General features: G+C 33.6%; 1 protein-coding gene across 3 annotated transcripts; it reads left to right on the top strand.

Annotated features, from left to right (window-relative positions):
• Positions 1-3666: 3666 nt before the first annotated feature.
• LOC101894065 (uncharacterized protein CG45078) lies at positions 3667-21211 on the top strand. Of its 3 annotated transcripts, XM_005191625.4 has the most exons (6): positions 3669-3899; positions 9507-9533; positions 19373-19843; positions 20576-20688; positions 20747-20871; positions 21006-21211. In XM_005191625.4, exons 1-6 carry the CDS (start codon positions 3825-3827, stop codon positions 21194-21196), a joined length of 1002 nt encoding a protein of 333 aa, XP_005191682.3. In that variant the 5' UTR covers positions 3669-3824; the 3' UTR covers positions 21197-21211. The 3 variants fall into 3 exon arrangements, with proteins under 3 accessions (XP_058980277.1, XP_005191682.3, XP_058980278.1); XM_059124294.1 differs by lacking the exons at positions 9507-9533; positions 19373-19843; positions 20576-20688; positions 20747-20871; positions 21006-21211 and adding an exon at positions 8169-8708 and having other exon boundaries at positions 3667-3899; XM_059124295.1 differs by lacking the exons at positions 9507-9533; positions 19373-19843; positions 20576-20688; positions 20747-20871; positions 21006-21211 and adding an exon at positions 8875-9339 and having other exon boundaries at positions 3678-3899.
• The last annotated feature ends 3158 nt before the right edge of the window (positions 21212-24369 follow it).

The following is a 24369-nucleotide window of genomic DNA, read 5'->3' as shown; positions in this document are numbered from 1 at the left end:
TCCACCATTTGGAACGATTTTGGCAATTAAAAACAAATAAATTCCGTTAAAAATTCTGTTAAAATCTTAAAAATTCCAAATGTAGCCGTCATATTAGGGTCTAAACGACGACGTGGACCTGCATAGGTAATTTTTGTCATAAACCATTACAATATTCAAATGCTAAATCGGTGAATAATGTAGCTAAAATCATCAAAATACAGAATATCGGAAGGTACCGTTATATGGGGGCTATACAAAGACGTGGACCTGCACGGAAAATTTTGTCTTAGGCTGTAGTATCCATTACGAACTTCAAATACCAAATTTGAAATAATTCTGGTAAATAATGTCGCTAATATCATCAAAATACCTAGTATCGGGAGGTACCGTTATATGGGCGCTATAGCAAAACGTGTACCTACATGGTACATTTTCAATACCAACAAGTAAAAAAGCTGTAAGTTCGGCCGGGCCGAACTTTTAATACCCTCCACCATTTGGTACAAATTTGGCAATTTCCAAAAAAAAAAAAAAATAAAATTCGTTAAAAATTCTGTTAAAATCTTAAAAAACCGAATGCTTATACGACGACGTGAACCTGCATAGACAACTTTTGACATAAGTTATTACAATATTAAAATGCGAAACTTGAAGAAAAATCTGTTTATAATGTAGCTTAAATCATCAAAATACCGAATATAGGGGATACCGTTATATGGGGGCTATACGAAGACGTGGACCTGCACAGACAATTTTCTGGCATGGGCTGAAGTATCCATTACGAACTTCACATGCGAAATTTGAAACAATCCCGTTAAATAATGTCGCTAAAATCATCAAAATACCGAATATCGGGGGGTACCGTAATATGGGGGCTACATGAAGACGTGGACCTACATGGCTAATTTTTTGACTTAGGATGTAGTATCCATTACGAACTTCAAATACCAAATTTGAAACGATTCCGGTAAACAATGTCGCTAAAATCATTAAAATACCGAATATCGGGGGGTACCGTTATATGGGGGCTACACGAAGACGTGGACCTGCACAGATAATATTCTGTCTTAGGCTGTAGTATCCATTACGAACTTCAAATGCCAAATTTGAAACAATTCCGGTGAATAATGTCGCTAAAATCATCAAAATATCGAATATCGGGAGGTACCGTTATATGGGGGCTATATGATAACTTGGACCTACATGGCCCATTTACGAACTTAACCTGCCTACTGGCAAAATATACATGTGTGCAAAATTTTAGCCTTCTATCTCAATTTGTTCGAAAGATAGCGTGATTACAACAGAGAGACAGACAGACGGACATTGTTAAATCGTCTTTAAATTTTACGCTGATCAAGAATATATATACTTTGTTGGGTCTGACATGAGTATTTCGAGGAGTTACAAACGGAATGACAAAATTAATATACCCTCCATAGTATGGTGGAGGGTATAAAAAATAATAATTAAAAAAATCGACGTCTGAAAGTTTTTGTTGAATTCTTTTTAGAATATCTCTTTCATTATTTTACCCATCATTGGTCACTTATTTTTTCATTCAGGGCACACTGAAAATAGAAAGATTGCGAGGTGCTAAAAAATCTTCACCTATTTTTATACCCTCCACCATAGTGTGGAGGGTATATTAAGTTTGTCATGTGTTTGTGTAACACCTCGAAATATACATTTTAGACCCCGCAAAGTATATATATTCTTAATCAGAATAAAATTCTATGTCGATTTAGCGTCCATCCGTCTGTGGAAATCACTCTAGCTTCCGAACGAAATGAAGTAGATTGATCAAATTTTACTCAAATGTATATTATGTCTGTAAGATTTTTATACCCTCCACCATACTATGGAGGGTATATTAATTTTGTCATTCCGTTTGTAACTCCTCGAAATACTCATGTCAGACCCAACAAAGACCCCAATGTCCGTCTGTCTGTCTCTCTGTTGTAATCACGCTATCTTTCGAACAAATTGAGATAGAAGGCTAAAATTTTGCACACATGTATATTTTGCCAGTAGGCAGGTTAAGTTCGTAAATGGGCCATGTAGGTCCAAGTTATCATATAGCCCCCATATAACGGTACCTCCCGATATTCGATATTTTGATGATTTTAGCGACATTATTCACCGGAATTGTTTCAAATTTGGCATTTGAAGTTCGTAATGGATACTACAGCCTAAGACAGAATATTATCTGTGCAGGTCCACGTCTTCGTGTAGCCCCCATATAACGGTACCCCCCGATATTCGGTATTTTAATGATTTTAGCGACATTGTTTACCGGAATCGTTTCAAATTTGGTATTTGAAGTTCGTAATGGATACTACATCCTAAGTCAAAAAATGAGCGATGTAGGTCCACGTCTTCATGTAGCCTCCATATTACGGTACCCCCCGATATTCGGTATTTTGATGATTTTAGCGACACTATGTACCGGGATTGTTTCAAATTTCGCATGTGAAGTTCATAATGGATACTTCAGCCCATGCCAGAAAATTGTCTGTGAAGGTCCACGTCTACGTATAGCCCCCATATAACGGTACCCCCCATATTCGAAATTTTGATTATTTTAGCTACATTATAAACAGATTTTTCTTCAAGTTTCGCATTTAAATATTGTAATAACTTATGACAAAAGTTGCCTATGCAGGTCCACGTCGTTGTATAAGCATTCGGTATTTTTAAGATTTTAACAGAATTTTTAACGGATTTTATTATTTTTTTTTTTTTTGAAATTGCCAAATTTGTACCAAATGGTGGAGGGTATTAAAAGTTCGGCCCTGCCGAACTTACAGCTTTTTACTTGTTTTTAAATAAAAACTATGAAAGTTAACTTAAAATCTAATTTATATAAAAGCTATTGAAAATTATCCGAATATGTTTTTTATTGATATTTTAATAAAGACGAATAATAAAAGTTTTAAACAATAGCGTTCATGAATGCCCACCTATGAATTAGTGACTCCCACGCCAGATTCTTTTCTATATACGCCAGTGAGTTCAATCAGAGGGAAGGTGTTTACCCCAGAGAATCTGAATCACAGGTAAGAACAAAAAGATGCACAAAATAGTACGTTAGCGTTGTTTTCTCTTACGTTTGTGCTCCTATGCGCTTTCGTTAACCTTGTATTGTTATTTGATTTTTGTAATTACTTGGCAGATTTTACATTCTCTAATCATTTGAAAGTATTTAAACCTTAGCAAACACTTTTTTGGAAATATTTAAGAGAACTAGGATCTTTTCCTCCCTGCACACCAATGCTTTGTTTATATTTGGAGGCTTGCCATAGCTAGTTTATACATTGTATACATTTTATATCATTGATCGCATCGTGGTGAGAACGAGCTTCTCTTAAATATTTCAATAAGCCTTATGCTTGTTTTGTTCATTATCTATTATATTAAAAAGTACTATAAAGTAAAAAATTACAAATTCAATATAAACATTTTAGAAAAAAAGTGAAATTCTCCATCTGTCAAGGTTTCAAAAACAGCGAACGTAAGAGAAATATACACGATCGTGCTGTTTTGTGTGTAAGCGGTTTATACGTTTTTCTTTCGTTTCGATGAAAATGTTTTTATTTATGTTCCAAAAATAATTTGGCAATGAGAGACTCTCTCGAACGTTGTCTCCACCCCAAAAATTATGACTACAAGAAATTTAAAAGCATTTCCATTGCAAATGAATTGTTCAGAAGATATCGAACGGGCGTAAAGCACACACAAACGACACGAGCGAAAAACCTTTAAATTACATCTAAAGATACTACAATAGAAATTGGATTTATTGCCTTGATTTTCCGACTCAATAGTTAAATCGAACGAAAATGGTTTACGAAAGTGGATTCACTACCCGCAGAACATACAGTTCCAGACCTGTTGTAACCTCATACTCGGTTTCGGTAAGCACCTCATAAATATTAATAAATAACGACAATCTAAAAGTACAATATGGTTATCTTTATGGACCCGACTAAATAAAAGCAATTAAATTTTGTGGGTAGTGTGGATTTAATACATGGCATGAAGATTATCTTTAAGATCAATATAATAATATGAATCAGAAATCTGTACTAAAAACCTTTACATTCCAAAGAATTTTATGAAATATGCGAGACGTTGAGTGTATCTAATCTTGAATGCTCTGTGTCGTTATCATATACATCTATGCAATCCTTATATTCCGACATAAACAGTAGTATATGGTATTACTCACATTATAAATACATACACATATATTGGGATTTTAGCACAGATTTCTTATATATATAAAGCTTTTGTTTATGCTTCAACTTTATTTATAAAACTCCCAGATCGGAATTGAAACAAGTTTGAAAATACATTTAAGTTAAGTTTGGATTTAAATAAAAAAGTATCGCATTGTCATAACCAAACAAATACATTTATGCAGAAAAAAACACACAAGCATGTGTTAAACACATCTCCTTTATTAATAGATATTTATTTTTTAATAAAATAATTTACCGAATTTAATATCTATGACACGGATTAATAACGGATTTTTTACAAATCGTTGTCTTAAAGAAGAAGTATAGACTACTTTGGCACAAAAAGAACATTCGGTTTAAAAAATTGAATTATTCATTTATTCACAGTCGATTTACATTCATATACTTATATTATATTATATTATATTAATCATTAATGTTTGTCCATTAAGGAAATGAAAGAAAAGTGGAAAGTACGCATTCGCAATGAAATATATTTTTTAAGCCAACACTGTGTTTCATGTTAAAAACTATTATAGGTTGTATTACACAGATTTTGAATTTATTTAATTTGTCGATTAAAGCATCAACACTGAAAGAATTCAATTTTCATTAAAATTTGCTTTAGTAGTAACGTTGAATATTGGACAAACATATATTTACGTTGTAAGACATTAACCTTCTTCTTTTTTGTATGGCATTTTCCTTTTGTCAGAACATAAACAAGTCCAAGGCCAAACAGTTCAATAGAATTTTAATGTTTACATTCACTTTGTATATTTATAAAAATAAATATATTACGCAATCTATATTTGCGATATGCTTCATACTACAAATGATAAACAGAAACAGAAAATATATAGACTCAAATATATAAAACGTATGAAAACGTACATATGCCATATACATACAATTCGAATTTGGTTTTCAATATAATTAATAAATTAATAATTGAGTCAAATATACATAAATGTTAAATATTAGTACATATATACTCTATATTCTTAATATATAACAATCTGCGGTTTTGATCACTTCCTATAGCAAATTGTTACAAGAACTTGCAATTATTCACATTCCAGCCGTCAAAAGATGGAAGAGTAAATACCAGACAAATAACAGAATCATTGAAATGCTTTCGCATTGCGCAATGCACCAACAAAATATTTTTTTGCTCATTTTCTACACATACACTATGTATGTAGTACTTATTTTCATAATACATCAATACCTTAATATTCAATGGGTAATGTAATATGCGCGCGCATTTGCAGTCATATTTCTATAAATAACTTTTTGGAAATGGTGTGTTTGGATGTTCTGCAAACATCGAAAGACGATTCACCATTAAACGCCTCCATACCAGAGTCAATATAAATATTTCGTAGAGCCTCGAAAATTTTTTATTCTTCTAAATATTTTAGTATGCTATAAGCATGTGTAGAATATGGATGACAGCTAAATTGCTAATTTCTGTGTCAAGTGTGTTCCTTTGTTTATGCATTTCATATAAATAGAGTCAGACACATATGAAAAACCATTAAATAAGAATAAAAAAACTGTGTATATATGTGTTGCTGACGTTGACATAGGTGTTCACGGTAGAATAATGCACAGCATATTGCAGCACAAAGTACATGTGCGTTTACAGCTGTGATTCAGAATGATTTTTTACATCATTTTGGATGGCATCAAGCGATGAGCATACGTATGTAAATAGAGTCTTGGATCGAGGGAGTATTTAGTACCAAACTAGAAGCGCAGAAGACCACTTCATAGACAATTTTATTGATAAGGACTTGGACTTGATGTTATTGCAGACAAAAACCAATACAACAACGCTATGAAAACAATAGAATATTGATAATTTTTTTAACATATACATGACGAATTAATAATAAAAATTATATATGTATATAATGTTTGCTAGAGTTGCTAATCCTATAGGATATAATTTGGAAAATGTAAATAGGTAATTGAAAATAGGTTATTGAATATTGAATAGACCTGTAAATGACTATGATACTTTTTGCAGATGGTCGAATGATCAAAATACCTAATATATATAACCTTACTGAAAAAAATTAGCAAGTAATTTTTATATATTCAAAGAGTATCAAAATACATTGGATAGAGTGGTTTTAATTAAAATTATTTCGGAGGAAAGGAAATGTAGACACTTTGGTTCAGAATACAGAAAATCGGATGGTACCGTAAAATTGGACTTTTGTCAGTTACATTTCGTGCGTACCTGCTCTACTTCTTGGAAACTTTATATAGGACCTATGTATCATTATAAATCATTGTTATTTTTTTGGAATAGGATATCTGCCTATTAAAACACAGAAAATTTATTTATTTCAAATATTGTGTTTCTTAGAGCTATGAGAAAAACAACTACAAGACAACTCACAAGATATGGAACACATTGATCTTTAGTAATTGAATCGTCGATACCCTCCGACAAATGTGTCAATCCTTTAGAAGTTCAACATAATAATCATTTTTGTTCCATAAATAATATTTATTGCTGTTTAGTGTAAAATTCTAAAATCATGTGTGTCATTTCGTCCGTTTGTCTGCTGTAATCGAGTTATTTTCAAAGGGAAATGATATAGGGATATAGATCTAAAGTTTTCTACACGCATGTAAACTTATATCAAGCTCAGACATGGGCTCCGTCGATCCTTAGACGCGGATAATTTAGCACATTTTACATGGTTTCCTCTCTTCTGTTGACTTTCCCCGAAAAGTATTCCCAAATATATATTTAAAATCTTAGTGAATGATCTGTTCCAGAACCTGCAAGAATGCACTAGTTTTGCTATTTTGCTTCGATATCATGGGGGGGGAGGTGTTAAATCGGTTATCGTAGTAAGAACTTTTACATTCTTGCAGTTCTGGAACACAGTAATAGATTTATCCTTGTTCGTAAACGCTATCTGCAACCTCAATATAACGGTGCAGTCCACAAAAATTTTTGCAATAAAATTATTTGCGATTTGGTGTTTTGTTCTTCTAATTCAGTACCCTTTAGAAGCACAATTACAAAATCTCATACCTTGGGATTTGACAGTAATTGCTATTTCCTTCACAAACAGCTTCACTGGATTTTAGATATTTTCATCATTACACCATGATATGGTATTTTGTTTTCTTACATTGTGAGCAGTGACCCATCGTTGATTTTGTGATTTTTGGAAGATTCTCCACCATATATATGTATAGTGAATATTGAAAATGGTATAGACATTTTTCAGAAATTAACACAAAACCATAAACAATCGTACAAACAAAATGGAAAGTGAATAATGGTGCGAAAGAAACTAGCTATGTATATTAACTAATCATTCATTGTACCTCTTTGCTTATAACTCTTTTAAACAATTAAAACTACCTGCAGTTGACATTCTAAGATATTTACTTTTTATTGCGTTTAAAGGAAATATTGCACTTGCACTTTGTATATTATAATAGTGCAAACACAGTGATTCCTAAAAACAAATCTTCAATTTCTTCAACTAATCTTCGGGTTTTGCTATAGCACTTCTCGGTGTGTAGTGACGGTAGGAAACGAGATATTTCAAAATAATTTTGTTAAACAGCAAATGTAAACCTTATTATGTAAATACCTATATGCCTATAAGTTGGTAATACCTAACTAAAACTCGCAATTTGCTGATTTATTTTAAATTACTCACCACCACACTACTCGCTTAGAAGCACGAATGCAACCTCCACTATACCTAACAAATTTGTTTTTGGAAAACAATGAAGAGATTTACAACGGTTGAGCAAAACTTGCTTTACACTACAATACCGCTTGTAAATATAATTGCAGCACTGATTTTATATAGAATATGTCGCACCCCAAACATATGTATGAAAAACCTTGAAAGTTATTACCATCATTCTTAATTTGAACATATATGGGCATTGCAGAAATATAAACCAACCGCTATGGACTGGGAAAAGTGTCCATTTGTTCCAAGGCCATCATTAATTTCGGACCCAGTAACGGCTTTTGGCCGCAGACGGCCCGAGCAAGAGAAACAAAATTCGATATTGGATCCTATAAATAGAGCAGCCATCAAGCCCAATTACAGGGTATTAAATGAACCAATACAACCGTATGTGCCTGCTCGTGACAAAAATCGGGAACGTATTCTCAGTATGGTACGAAGGCATATTGACACGGTAGATGCTGGAGGTAACACAGCTGCTCGCACTTCGAATGATAGTTTAGATACTGTTTTGCCAAGGATGCATCGAGCCGCGTCTGAATCACTTCCCGTTCGACGCGAAACATATCGCAATGAAAAGTCTGGTGCTCTGGTTACCAGATATATATATTGAATTTGTCTACACAATGCGTCTAATAATCTAATAATAGCTTTTTTTAAAGCCCGTACACACTTATAACTTTGTTTTAACTATTCCTTTTAACTTAAGTTTGCCTTATTCCAACAAATAATTTTAACTTTATTGCGTGGTTAGCAATGAAATAAGCAATGTAAATTCAAACCTGTTTCAATTACCACTAATTTGGTGTTAGTCGTAATTTTCGTCTTAATTCTGACTATTATGTTGATGAAAAACAGATAGAAATGGTCTAATTTTACTGAAAATTTTACTCACAAATTCGCAGACTCCTCGTTATGACTTGGTCAGCGCTGCACCAGGCACTCACCGTTCTCGTGGTTCCAGTGACTATTCGTACTCATACAAATCTTCGGTCGAAAAATCCAATTACGATTCCAGTAATCCTTATAGCAGACCAGAGCGTTATGAATCTAGCTACGAAACTACATCTCGCAGTGGACCTGGCGGATATAACTACACCACTGAACGTTCGAGCACACTTGGTGGGGGACCAGGTGGATACAGTTATTCTTCCACCACATCTGGAGTTTTGCCAGGTGGTTCCCGTTATCGTCATTTTTCGTATCGTGTTTGAAAACTTCATAATAATACTAACTACAAAATTGTATATCCCATTATAAATTTGAATATTTTATTTACGGTTGAAAATAATTGTCATACACATGTATAATACATAATTACGTAACATCACTAATTTATCAAATAAACGTAAAGTTATTATTAACAACAATCTGTGATGTGTTTATTATTCCTTTCATCAGTACTTTGAATGATAATGCGATATTCAATACATTAGGTATTTCTCATTCTATTTCAATCCGATCAACAAGTTAAATATATATAACTATTAATATATGTATGTATAAATAATGTATTTTTATTCCTCCTGATTTTCAGTATCCAAGTGTAACCAAGACAACACGTGTAAGTATAAAATATTCTTTAACAACTTATGCATATATATACATGTACTTAATCCAAGACTCAACGGGTGGGTTTACTATGCGAAACTGACACATTTTATTATCTTGACTGCACATGGCTTGAGTATTTACAAAGTATATTTCACCTATTGAGTCCTGTTAACACTTTAAAGCTTTGTTGATTTTGCACAGATATTTAGAATATTTGTCGTACGATGTTGAAATATTTTAAGCATTATCATATTTTTATTTGACTTTAATGTGATTCCATTAAATAATGCCTTCTCCTTAGAATCATTTTTTTTGACTAAATGAGCAGCATGTATTTAGTTACTTTTGAATGTTTAAGGATAATAAATGAAAGCTGTGAATACATTCAGTATATTATTGGTAGATATATTGAATTTATTCACATTTATATTAGCTCAAATCATACCAAATTGCAATCAACTGCATTAGAAAATACCTTAGGAAACTCAAGATACTTTAAATAGGTGGGTGCGGTGTGGAAGCGAACCAATGTCTATGTTTGTTTTAACAATGAGTTAAATATACAAAGCGAAATACAATACCAAATAAAATCAATTTTGATGAAAAAGAGCTAAAATACTTTAATATGTTCCAAGTCGGGAGCTAACACTGCATACTTCTATATCATTTGCCAAGAAATAAAATAAAATAAAATGTGGTTACACAGCTGCTCGAGGTTCGGAAGATAGTGTAGGTCATTTATTCGAAATATGAGCGAGTTTCTGTCTTTCCACGAATTCGAGCTGGGTAAATGCAACAAGTTAGGTAATCCCAGTACAGGTACTTAAAACGTATAAAGTAAATGTCACTAAAGGTTTTCAGATGATACAATTCGAAATACTCTTTTAACAACAATAAAGTGGACGAAAATAAGTTTATTATATTAAATAAGTGTAGATAATACAAAATTCTTAATTAATAAAAACTATTAAAAAAGTATTAAGTTCGGCCGGGCCAAACTTGTAATACCCTCCACATTAGGGTAAAGGAAACATTAGAACCCATTATGACCCACAAATACCAATATTTAGACAAATCCGTGAAAAACCATCAAAATACCGAATATCGGGAGGTACCGTTATATGTGATCTATACCAAATCGTGGACCTATACATACAATGTTTCGCCACACGATCTAGGACCCTTTATTACCTAAAAATACTAATTTTCAGACAAATCAGTGAAAAAAATATGGCAAAAACCATCAAAATAGCGAATATCGGGAGGTACCGTTATATTGGGACTATACTAAAACGTGGACCGATATATCTCATTTTCAATACCAACCATCCTAGATATAATGCAAATTGTTCTGCTAAATTTTATGGGCTGTATTGTGATTTCAACAGACGGATATCGTTAAATCGACTTAAAATTTTATGCTGATTATGAATATACATATACTTTTTGGGGTCACGACGAATATTTATGGAGGTATAAAAAACCCAAGGTGGAGGGTATAAAAAACCCTGATGTCGTCGATACGACGAAAGCATGTACATTTTTCTAACAGATTCCATCGTAATGTAGCATATAGTTCTACAAGTCGTAGAAAACCTCTATTAGTACCAGAGAGCTCGAATATTAGAATGAGGAGGGGTGTTAGTATGAAAGTGGGCAAAAAGGCACGGGTTTGGGAAATTTGTACAAAAAGGTACCATCAATTGTATGAGTTGCGCTAAAATACTTTCAAATTTAGCAGGAGTCTACTTTTGACGCGAGATATCAGATAAAGTGGCAAATTTTGCAAATTCAGATAAGCTGTTTTTTTCTAATTTGTACTAAAAAGGAAGTAAATCATGGCAATGTGAGTAGAGTTACTTCTGTATTCTCATTTGTATTTTTTGTTTTTGGTCCATTTTATTGTTAAAATAATGCCATAGAGTTATGCAAAGGCTTTTCTCGTTTTTTGATCGGAGCATTACATTTACGCCTTCTGAAATGCTAATGAGAACTCAAAATAATTATTGAACATTTTGACTCCTGTAAATATATTGCTATATCTCCGTTATCTGGCTATATGCGTCAACGAAATGCGCAATACTTTATAGGTCGGGAGAGGTGTTTTCTTGTATTCGGATTTCACCCGGCCGATTAAATATAATTCAAATTGGCATGCTTCTGCCCTATTTAAACTCTAACCCTATGGTAAATTACGCGTCGCGACTGCAAAATCAGCAAAAAGACGTCGGACAAAATTTTTGATCTATAATTAAGAAAGGAAAAATGAAAATCAACCATTCTAAGAATATAAAAATCTGTGCAAAGATTTAAAGACATATCTTAAATATGGCGACCTTTATCATGATTTCAATTGAGGGAGGGACTGAGACGGAGATAGTTTAAACGATATATAATTCTACTTCGATCAAGCATTCATTATTTATGGAGTCCCCAACGAGAATTTTGAAGTGTTGCAAACTGAATAACAAAGTGCGTTTGGGTTTCCCAAAGTATTTATGCTCTCAATAATTTAAAAAAAATTTCCATAACTGTTTCTTCCATACGAGTGGCATATATTTTGTAAAAAGTTGGGCGTTGTCAATGAAATATTGTGAGAAGATTGTATATCATATGTTAGTATGAGATTACTTTATACAACTTTTCCATTGTCCTATCCATTGTAAAATAAGATAGGGTCGAGCATAGCAATCACCGAATATCATTTTTTTATGTACTGTTTTGAATAATAAATAAAATAATTTTAGAAATTATGTTTAAACAAAACAAGCTGTAAGTTCCGCCGAACTTTTAATACCCTCCACCATTTGGTACAAATTTGGCAATTTCCAAAAAATAAAATCCGTTTAAAATTCTGTTAATATCTTAAGAATGCCGAATGCTTTTACGACGACGTGGGCCTGCATAGGCAACTTTTGTCATAAGTTATTACAATATTTAAACGCGAAACTTGAAGAAAAATCTGTTTATAATGTAGCTAAAATCATTAAAATGCCGTATATGGGGAGTACCGTTATATGGGGGCTATAGGAAGACGTGGACCTGCACAGACAATTTTCTGGCATGGCCTGAAGTATCCATTACGAACTTCACATGCGAAATTTGAAACAATCCCGTTAAATAATGTCGTTAAAATCATCAAAATACCGAATATCGGGGGCTACCGTTATATGGGGGCTATATGAGGACGTGGACCTACATGGCTCATTTTTTGACTTAGGATTACGAATCCATTACGAACTTCAAATACCAAATTTGAAACGATTCCGGTAAACAATGTCGCTAAAATCATCAAAATACCGAATATCGGGGACCTGCACAGATAATTTTCTGTCTTAGGCTGTAGTATTCATTACGAACTTCAAATGCCAAATTTGAAACAATTCCGGTGAATAATGTCGCTAAAATCATCAAAATACTTAATATCGGGAGGTACGGTTATATGGGGGCTATATGATAACTTGGACCTACATGGCCCATTTACGATAGCGTGATTACAACAGACAGACGGACAGACAGACAGACAGACAGACAGACGGACATGGCTAAATCGTCTTAGAATTTTACGCTGATCAAGAATATGTATACTTTTTTGGGTCTGACATGAGTATTTCGAGGAGTTACAAACGGAATGACAAAATTAATATACCCTCCATAGTATGGTGGAGGGTATAAAAATAAAATCCGTTAAAAATTCCTATACGACGACGTGGACCTGCATAGGCAACTTTTGTCATAAGTTATTACAATATTGAAGAAAAATCTGTTTATAATGTAGCTAAAATCATCAAAACACCGAATATAGGGGGTACCGTTATATGGGGGCTATACGAAGACGTGGACCTGCACAGACAATTTTCTTGCATGGGCTGAAGTATCCATTAACAACTTCACATGCGAAATTTGAAACAATCCCGGTAAATAATGTCGCTAAAATCATCAAAATACCGAATATCGGGGGGTATGGTATATGGGGGCTATACGAAGACGTGGACCTACATGGCCCATTTTCTGTTTTATGCTGCAGTATCTATTACGAACTTCAAATACCAAATTTGGAACGATTCCGTTAAATAATGTCGCTAAAATTAGCAAAATACCGAATATCGGGGGGTACCATTATATAGGGGCTATACGAAGACCTTCATAGATTATTTTCTGTCTTAGGCTGTAGTATCCATTACGAACTTCAAATACCAAATTTGAAACAATTCCGGTGAATAATGTCGCAAAAATCATCAAAATACCGAATATCGGGAGGTACCGTTATATGGGGGCTATATGATTTCTTGGACCTACATGGCCCATTTACGAACTTAACCTGCCTACTGGCAAAATATACATGTGTGCAAAATTTTAGCCTTCTATCTCAATTTGTTCGAAAGATAGCGTGATTACAACAGACAGACGGACAGACAGACAGACAGACCGACATGGATAAATCGTCTTAGAGTTTTACGCTGATCAAGAATATATATACTTTGTTGGGTCTGACATGAGTATTTCGAGGAGTTACAAACGGAATGACAAAATTAAAATGGTGGAGGGTATAAAAAAATATATATTATTTATGTTACAGCTTTTGGGAAGAACAATGGTTTCCGTTTTCCGGACAAAAAAGGATTGCAATTGTATTAGGAACTCGATGTTGTGAAAAATCCACGGCATTCCATGGCGTTTTATATAAAAATATTGGGAGAAAAATGTCAATAAACAAGTAAAAAAGAAGCTAAGTTCGACCGAACTTTTAATACCCTCCACCATTTGGAAGGAACTTGGACCTTCTTACGTGAACTTTTAAATATACCAGATTTGACTATCGACTATCGCTAAATCGTCTAAGAATTTTACGCCTCCATAGAATGGTGAAGGGTATAAAAAGTAAGGTAGAGCTATCAAGTGATTAGATTTCTTTTCTAAGTATGCCCGACTTCTGCATTTTATACCCTCCACCATACAAGGTATGGAGGGTATATTAAGTTCGTCATTCCGTTTGTAACTCATCGAAATAATCATTTTAGACCCAACAAAGTATATATATTCTAAAATTCTAAGACGATTTAGCCCTGTCCGTCCGTCCGTCCATCTGTTGTGATCACGCTACAGTCAAAACGAATTGAGATAGGAAGCCAAAATTTTGCACAGATCTGTCTTTTGTCTGCAGGCAGGTCAAGTTCGAAGACGGTCTACGATATCGTATAGCCCCCATATAACGGTACCCCCCGATATTCGGTATTTTAATGATTTTACCCACATTTTTCAACGGAATTGTCTGAAATTCTACACAAGGAGTTCTTTTTGAACACTTTACCCCCCGATAGAGAATTGTCTATATAGGTCCACAATATCGTATATCTCCCATATAACGGTAGCCCCCGATATTTAGTATTTTGATGATTTTAACCACATTTTCAACGGAATTGTCTGAAAATCCACACAAGGAGTTCCTTGTGACTACTTTACCCCCTGAAAGAGAATTATCTACATAGGTCCACGATATCGTATAGCCCCCATAAAATGGTATCCCCCAATATATCAGCGCCTTCTGAGATTAGTTATTTTGAAGCTTTTAATAGAATTTTTAACAGATTTTAAAAAATGTTTAAATCAAATATGGCAATCCTCTTTTATCGTACTCGACCTTGTCATTTTTCAAATAAAATTTATTCTATATACTATATATGACATATTTTACAAAAGCAATTTGTTATTTCTTATCTTCGCGTCCCGTTGAGCTTAGCTATTTATTTATTACCGAGGAAGTCGAATTTTATTAATGTTTCCATGCCGACAAGTACAAAATAGTTCCGACTGTGACAAAAATGAACTTTTTAATGTATAATCATTAAAGCTTCAGAAAATTAATAACAATATATAGTAGTAAAAAATTTGTTCAAACCATATAAAACTGTAAAACTTACTAACTTGTTTTATATTTACTGCTGGTGCTGGTTAAGAGGCACTCTTGTAACAGGGAGATTATAAGATCATTGAATTTATATATAGGTTCAGGGTTGCATGTAGCTCCCATATAGCTCTCGATATTCGATAATTTCTAGGTTAAAGTCACATTTTCTAACGGATTTTTTGGTACGTTTTCATACATCCCCCATTTTTGGTATTTTGATGATTTTAGTCACATTTTCTAATGGAATTTATAAAGATACGGTACTGAGGGTTCGTATAGGATTCCACTAATTGTCACATTTTTCAACGGAGTACTTAAAAAATGGGCTAATGATTTCTTATATCATTCTTTTGAGAACTTTAAGAGTTTAATTGTTTGTATCACACATATTGTATGTACAGAGTGAGAACCATTTTCTCATGAACGTTTTTTTGAAAACAAAGACCTAAGTAAAACAAAATTTTTAAAATTGTACTGGACATTTTTTCTTAAGTAGCATTCAGTCGCAGAACGCTTGGTTCAAAATTACATCCATTACATTTCGCTTTTTTACTGGACTGGGGGGTTAATTATTTTCACAAATTCGTTGTTTGCAATGAAAAGGAAAGCTAGAGAGACACTTACACATACACACACACGCCTTCGTCGTTTGTTAAGCGGCTCATCCAGCACATTTGGTGTCGTGAATGGCTTATTATTATTTGTTCTTAAATAATTTATTAATAATACTAGCTGGACCGGTCAGTTCTGACTTATGTAAGCGGCACAATTTTTGTTATAAGTAATGACTCAATAGTAATTTCTAAATAAAAATAAATATTCATGGCAAAAATTATAATAGATGTTCACCTACCGTCGGTGTTAGATAGAATAGCCTGATTTTATTTTTCAGCCATAGGCTTTAATTTGAGTGTTAACAAGTTAAAAAACAGTACGTTCGGCCGGACCGAACCCCAAGTAGTTGGTGGTCGAAATTATGGTCCCTCGACCTGAACATTGAGCTGTGTTCTCATCTCAGCAGTCCATGTGGTAAATAATGTGGATGTTGATTTGGTGGCGGATATTTTCATATTCCTCGCATGGAAGGCGGCAAGCTCCGCGAGATAGCTGTTTACTCTGACACATATGTCATCAACTACAGGACCCGATGCCATGATCGTACAGTCATCCAAATACGTTACGATCTCGATGCCGTCTAGAGGGCGCGGAATTCCGGAAAGGTTGAGGTTAAACAGTTCCGGAGTCATCACCCCACCTTTGGGAACTCCTTGTTTCATCTACAGGGCTTGGACTTCTTATTCTAGAATTCCTACATTTCCAACATAGCCGGAGGGTAGTATTCTCAAAGTCCTCAAACAGCGTGGCATGGTTGATCCTATCAAAGACTTTTGATAGATGAAGAGCCACCACTACAAGAGTCTTTGCTATTGGCGATAAAAGCCTGATTCTTACAAATTTTGTCAATTCAGAATGCCCTCTTGGCATAAAAGTATGAAATCTAAAAAATCACTTAAAAAGATGCCAATAATGATGTTAATATAGATTTTGTAGTATTTTGTGACATATTTTTATTTTTTAATTTTTTTGAAGTATACATTTTGTAATATTTTTTTACCTTACAACACAGGATGGGGTTATTATATACAGATTGTCATTATCGTCCAATACTCACGAAAATGTTCACAAGGGTAAGGTTAGGCTCAGGAGGGTCTATAGGCTCAGATAGGTCTACTATTGTTTTTTTAAGATGTCCACAATATATTTAGGGTTTGAAATGGACCAACAACTAAAAATGACCCTGATTTTGCCTTTATAACGGTCACAAATAGAAACCAAAGGACACGAACTTTCGCATGAAGTTAGAGTTTAGGACAGCGGGTAGAATGGACCACTACTTTTGTGTGAAAAAATACCAACATTAGTTACAGGCGATATCCGAAATACACAAAAGGCGAACTTCTGGCTTTTTTGTGCTGATTTTGTTGACGAATATAGACAAATATCTTAGACAAGGAAATCATATAGATGAGTCTAAATTTGGAGATACAGAGGGGCCTCTTGCTTTAGGAGATGATCGCAAAATATTAGGGGTTCAAATGAACCGAAAACAGGAAAAATTTCAGGATCACACAATTGAAGCTAACATCCCCTTCCCTTGTATAAACACATTGTATATATTGCGCCATATAAATCCGATATATTTATTATCAGGATATATATAACGGTCAGAATTGGCCTGTTCGTCTATTTTTGATTTCGCCGTGATTAAAAATATTCGCGGTTGAATGGAAAATTTGACTTTTATTTAACACATATGTTATGGTCTATTTCACCCACTGAATATTACCCGATGACCTTCAAAAGCCCTAAGCTCTAGCCCAAGCTATCTTCCGTGTCGATTGGTCTATAATTGCGACCTGTAGAGCAACTACAAAATCAGGAAATTGGTCCATTTCAACCCCTAACTATTAAGCAGTAGGCTTCTTTTCTGGACATAGCCCCTACCCCATTCTAAATTGCGACCTGTAGAGTGATTACAAATTAAAATGGACAGACGGACGGACATACATAGCTAGATCGACTCAGCTCGGAAGATCCATATATACTTTCCTATGTGGGAAATCAATATTTCGAGGTGTCTGTGAATACCCCCCTCCATTTGGAACGATTTTGGCAATTTTCAAAAAAATATAATATGTTGAAAAATTTTGTTAAAATCTTAAAAATACCGTTATATTAGGATCTATACGACCCTATTACCTATAATAAAAGGTAATTATTACGGTACGCTAAAAACTTCTGTGTTAAAAATGTAATGATACCGAAGACCGATATATAGGGGTTATATGATATCACGTACCTATGTAACACATCTTTGAACTTGACCTGTCTGCAGAGTGGTTATACCCTACATAATATGATGGATCATTCCTTACTTATCTCTCAACTCCCGGTTCATACAGCTGTTTCGACATCATCATAGGGATTACGTCAATACCAAACCCTTAGGTGACATAGCACTTCTTATGAATGTAAAACAACTTCCATCGTAAATTGTGGTGGTAAATCCTCAGCTAGAAGAGATCGAATACAGTGTAAAATTTTTCTCTTAGACCTGACACTCGCGTACCCCTTCGGATCTCTAACTTATACGCTGTTAACCCGCACGGTACTTGAGTTATCCTTCTTCTTTCTGGGTTCGAGAACGATAATTTACTCAATCTGATACTGATGTTGCAATACTTCAGACACCCTAGTGAAATTTTCGGTTTATACTCGCTAACTAAAATTTCTTTTCGATGACTAGGTTTCGTGTTGGAGATTATCACGCTCATTAGCTAGATCCGATGCTCTTTACTAATAAATTTGTTTTATCTCAGGTGTTCGATCAACAGGTACAGCTAGCGGCAGTAATTGATGTTCTGGTTCAGAAGTTATAAAGTCTCGTGTTGATATATAACGTACAATTAAACGAAATTGTATGTACCAAAACGTGGACCGATATTTCTCATTTTCAATACCAACCATCCTAGATACAATAAAAATTATTCTGCTAAATTTTGACGCTCTACGTCAAATAATGTGGGCTGTATCGTAATTTCAACAGACAGACAGAAGGACAGACTGACGGACATCGTTAAATCGTCTTAGAATTTTATGTTGGTTATGAATATATATACATTATGGGGTCTACGACGAATATTTAGGGATGTTACAAACGGAATGACAAAGTTAATATACCCTCCTTTCAAAGGTGGAGGGTATAATTATCAATATGGATTTGATACAATTGAAAATAATTTTACATTTGGCAGAATAGATAGCTTGTCAGCTGTAACAAACTAATTTATATAATTTTTCCAATATGCTCTTGCTTTAAATACTAACCAACGATAGTTAAAACAAATAATAATGACATTTATGTTTCTTCGGTTATCTAGGTATACAAAACGAGTTACCCTATTTACTCCACTTCAACATACACTCGTGGAGCTCGTGTGATATCTTCCCCTGTTCGGATTGTTTCGTCCCCGAGTCGCATCATCACTCGTGTCATTCGATCTCCTTCCCCAGTTCGTGTTGTCCGATCGACCACTACTCGTGTAATTACTTCGCCTGAAAGAGTCACCTCATATACTTATACGACACCGTCGACATATGCGTCGACCTACCTTCCCTCAACATACACATCTTATAGACCATACTATCCAACTTCCTACTCATCTAGTTATCTTCTTCCCTCATACTATTATACACCAATTAGTCGTGTATACACGCGATCATTGTCGCCTGTAAGAATAATTACATCTCCAGTACGCAGTGTTTCAGTATCTCCATTGTATTCGAAGAGATATATGCCGGGATATGGTGACCGCGCCTTGACTTCCTACCTCACCACTGAACCGTTCACGGCAAGTTTATGACGTTTACTACGTGTTCGAAAATAAACAATACACTAACACAAGGTACCCAAACACTAAAGTATGTCTTTGCGTCATTCCAAAATATGATTATTGTGGTTCATTCTGATGTGTTCATGTATGGAGCAATACTTAATGTCACGAGTCTAGGACCAATATTTCGAGATGTTTTTTTTGAAAAACTAAACAATAATACCCCCAAACACATAGTGTTGTAGAGTAAAAATAATAGTTAATTAAATTTAAATAAATAAATAATTAAACTTGGATGAAAATTATCTCGCGTAGAGATTTTATAATTAGGAAAACATATAAACCATCAACACGTTTTAAATTAATATTGCATTCCAAGACGAAATAAAACAGTTTAATTATTGTATACATAATGTAATGATTGCTATATCAGACAAGTAACAGAAAAATGTTCTTTTTTGTGTAAAAATCGTGAAATAGTCATTTATAAATTAAATATCAATAAATCGTTAAAATGGCGATAAATCGTCAAATCTGACAACAGTGGTTGTGCATTGAAAATGTGTGTTTTGGGTATGCTAGAATACAAACTATAAAAAATATTTTGGATTTGTGTACCTGTGTTTTAGCTTTACATGGTATATGGTGCAATGTTTGTTTTCGAGTTCTAATTTGATATAAAGGATTCCAAAGCATGTATCGTCGCAAAACGCACTATCTTATGTCTCTCTTGTATTTTTATGCATATAGACTTTTCGGGAAGAGACTGGAAAGATCAGGCATAGAGCTCAATCACTAATTCGAGATTTGCACACTCCAGTTCCACGCCGCAATCGCAGTTGCACTCCGTTCCCAGTAAGCAGGTAAGTTCGGGTTTGGTATTTACTTGCTATATCTTCCAATTTATATTTATCACTCTAGTTACGAACCATCATCAGAGTTAGCGCTTGATGCTTATGTCTCCCGTATTACAAACCCAGTTCGTCATATAGCCAAGGAAGTTCACCGAATGTCTATGTATCCTGATCCACCACGCAAATATGTTGGTATGTATAAAATTAGAATTTAAGTTACTGTAAGGTAACTTGGCATTTTAATGGACCAATGGGATTGCTATTTTTAACGATGATACATTATAACACGTTTCGGATATTTTTCATAAATTTTAATAAAACAAAAGGGAGAAGCCATCTATCATCCATTCGAATTTGTGGAAATAAGGCTTATGATATTCGAAGACCTATGTACGATAGTGATAAAGTACATACTGACATTAACATTTTGTCTCGATACTTAAGGGAGAAACAACTAAAAGAAAAGTGTGAACAATCGCATGAAAAGTCCACAGAGAATGTGGCAACATGTAAGTAGTACACCGACTTTCCAAAAAGACAGAGCATTCATTCATGCATTTCAATCGCATATGGCACACTCTATGTTACAAATATTAACCATTTTCAATGAATGGTTGTTCGTTCTCAATGGATTATCTTACTAGCCACCCATCGATTCAGAATAGTCCTTAGTGACCAAGTGTTCGTGTTCTTTTGAAAGTGTAGGGGTATTATTAGCTTTATCTTAAATAAAATTTTCTGAAAAACAAGGTTAGGCAATAAAACATGTTTACCCCTGTGTTAATAGTCCAGATATTAATCGAATTCCATTAATGTTAAATATATCATTTATATTGTTGTTGCAAAATGGTCAGGCTTATCCCTTATTGTTGTTTTTATAAAAACAACGTTTGTTTATTAGTGGAGAACGATGGTAATGTTTACCAAGGGGTAAGGCAGGGAATACCTAGGTTTCGGAAAGAGCCACCAATCCTCATCAGTTCCCTTGTTTTTGTCTGGGATATTCTCCCCAGAAGTTATTTTAAAAATAACTTCTATGACAAAAAACATTTTTTTTACCCAAGTTACGAGATCGTAAGCTCAATAGAAGAGGAACCAAAGAATTATATAAAACTAAAATTCTTTTGGAAAGTCTTCTAAATCTTACAACCGCACTTATAAACATTTTCATCTTTCTCCACTTGTTATGCTTTCGTTCAACCTGAACAAAGTAGCATAACCATGTAAGTTGGTTTTGTCTGTTACAACAAATAACAATAAACAAACGTTGTTTTCATAAAAACAACAATAAAGGGATAAGCCTGACCATTTTGCAACAACAAAATACTACGGTATCCCGAACAAACAAGCCACACTGTTCTATATCATTTATATATTTCCAAAAAAGTAACGCGTGTATCATTTTCAGTAAAAAATTAAGCTGTATTCTGAATTATTTATCTAAAATCTTTATATTTGCCAGATAATGAAGATATCGGTTTGAAAATTATTACACGAGATACTGTTGACTTTCCCTCCAAACTTAGGAATTTATTTGGGCGCTAGGGAACTGACCACGCATATATATATATATATATATATATATATATATATATATATATTATATATATAATATATATATATATATATATATATATATATATATATATATATATATATATATATATATATATATATATATATATATATATATATATATAAAAGAAAGTTGTGTTAGTTACTACGCTTATAACTTACGAATCGCTGGACTGATTTTAACGATTCACACAAATTCGGAATTGCCTCCTCTCCGAAAAGGATAATATCCAAAAAAATCACGTAAAAATGTGATATATTAACATTTTCATTTTGACTTTTGAAATGTACAATAGTAATGTTTTATTTTGCATGATTTTTTTTTCCATTTTGACTTACTTTTTTCTAATGTACATTTGTAGTGTTTTTTATATTTTATTTTTGAATTTTTATTTTGAATTAATTGACTGATTTCTTGAGAACTGATATTGATGGCGGGTTACATGGAAGTGTAGTGCCGAATTATGTGGTGGCGAAATGGAATATCGAAATAATTGAACGCGGTCACACCAAAGTTAAAGATAATTACTTTTTCAAAATCGCTAAAAAATCACAAAAAAGAGATCTCATTGCAAAAATTCTCAAATCGGAAAAAAATCTAAAAAAAATCATTGGAATCGAATTTAAAAATAATAGTACATTCTATTGACAATCTTTACAAGGATCTTTAAACATTTGCTGTAAAAAATCAGCGAACAAGTTGAAGATTTTTTCAATTTGTATTATCTTATTGAATTCAATGGAATTTTTTGTGAACAAAATAAAGAATAATTTTTCAATCTATATAATTTTTACCAAAAAATTAAATAAGTGCGAAATACTATGTAAACTGACATCTACCTTTCAACTCCAGGGCCTACACCGTTTTTCAGCTGGAAGATGCGAACACATTTAAACAAACAAAAATGACCGAAAAAAACCTAATGGGGCTCATTTCAAAGCCTGGACCTACTTCTTTCATGTGACAATAATCCGTCCAATGAGAGCTCAAAATGCAAAATTCTTTGGGAGTGCAATCAGTAAAATACCAAATATAAAGGGTGCAAATAGTAGAGCGAATGGGACTTTTAGTAAGAAAAGGATTTCTATCCTTTCCAAACATTCAATATACCTTAAATCGCTTTTGCAGGTCATGATATCGATCATAATTCTCGGATAAGGGTACAACCCTATTTAACCCATATTTATATAACCTCCGTATGATTTAAGATATTTTTGCGGTCTTGGCCACTTTTTTCTTTGTTTGGCCCTTATTTGGCATCTTTGTTTCTAAGGGGTAGAGAACCTCTTCGCATAAAATTTGAAATTTTCAGAATAAGGTCAATATTTGTCTTGACCACATTCATCAATTGATTTGGCTAAAAAATTGTATTTATGCTACCCTGGGGTGGGGAACCATCATACAGAGTGCCACATAGGAATTTATTTAAGTAAAGTCCCCATATTGGAGTATCCCCAAGTCCACTTTCACATCTAATGTGTGGTCAGAAAAGAAAATATTGTATTCTATTGAATTTGTGACCCCCAGGAGAATATTGGTTAGGAACGTATATTTGGGATGTAGATCTATATGAAATAATTTGTGAAAACATGAACAAATTACAAATATAAGAAAGTAGCACGGGACCAAATATTTGTTGAGTCGTCACTGAATTATACTATGATGAAAAATATGGTCTTTATGGGGTCTCCAACTTACAATTTAAATGGCAAATAAAATTAATTCCCATCTTACGGTAATGGGTGTAAAATAGTAATTATATTTGACTATTCTGAAATCATTCCGTCCTCATTTATGAGGTGGATAAAACTATTTTTACTTATTTAAATCACTCGAATTTTTCAGTTTGACATGCTATGCTGTTCCGCTATATTTTTAATTTGGCCTCTATTTGTCATCTTGGATTATAAGAGGTAGAAGAAAGTTTTCAATGTAGGTCGGAGTAGTGCCCATATAAAGGTACCTCCTGATTTTACCATATTTCTAAGGATTTGGCTAAAAATGTGTATTTGCGGGGTGAAAATCTTACACAAACATTTCAAGATATCTACAAAATTTTAGAATTTTCTCCATGTAATAGTACCCCCTCAAGTTCACCTTTTGGTGGACAAACA

This window comes from Musca domestica, unplaced genomic scaffold (genome assembly GCF_030504385.1).
Source record: "Musca domestica strain aabys unplaced genomic scaffold, Musca_domestica.polishedcontigs.V.1.1 275, whole genome shotgun sequence".
In the NCBI taxonomy this organism is placed as follows: domain Eukaryota; kingdom Metazoa; phylum Arthropoda; class Insecta; order Diptera; family Muscidae; genus Musca; species Musca domestica.
The sequence above is the reverse complement of the archived record's forward strand: the minus strand, read 5'-3'. Positions and strand labels throughout refer to the sequence as shown.

Coding starts and splice junctions, on each gene's coding strand:
- LOC101894065 (XM_005191625.4), top strand. CDS start 3,825: ATGGTTTACGAAAGTGGATTCACTACCCGCAGAACATACAGTTCCAGA. Junction 9,534..19,372: donor GTGTAACCAAGACAACACGT/GTAAGTATAAAA, acceptor TCGGTTATCTAG/GTATACAAAACGAGTTACCC. Junction 20,872..21,005: donor TCCACCACGCAAATATGTTG/GTATGTATAAAA, acceptor ATAAAACAAAAG/GGAGAAGCCATCTATCATCC.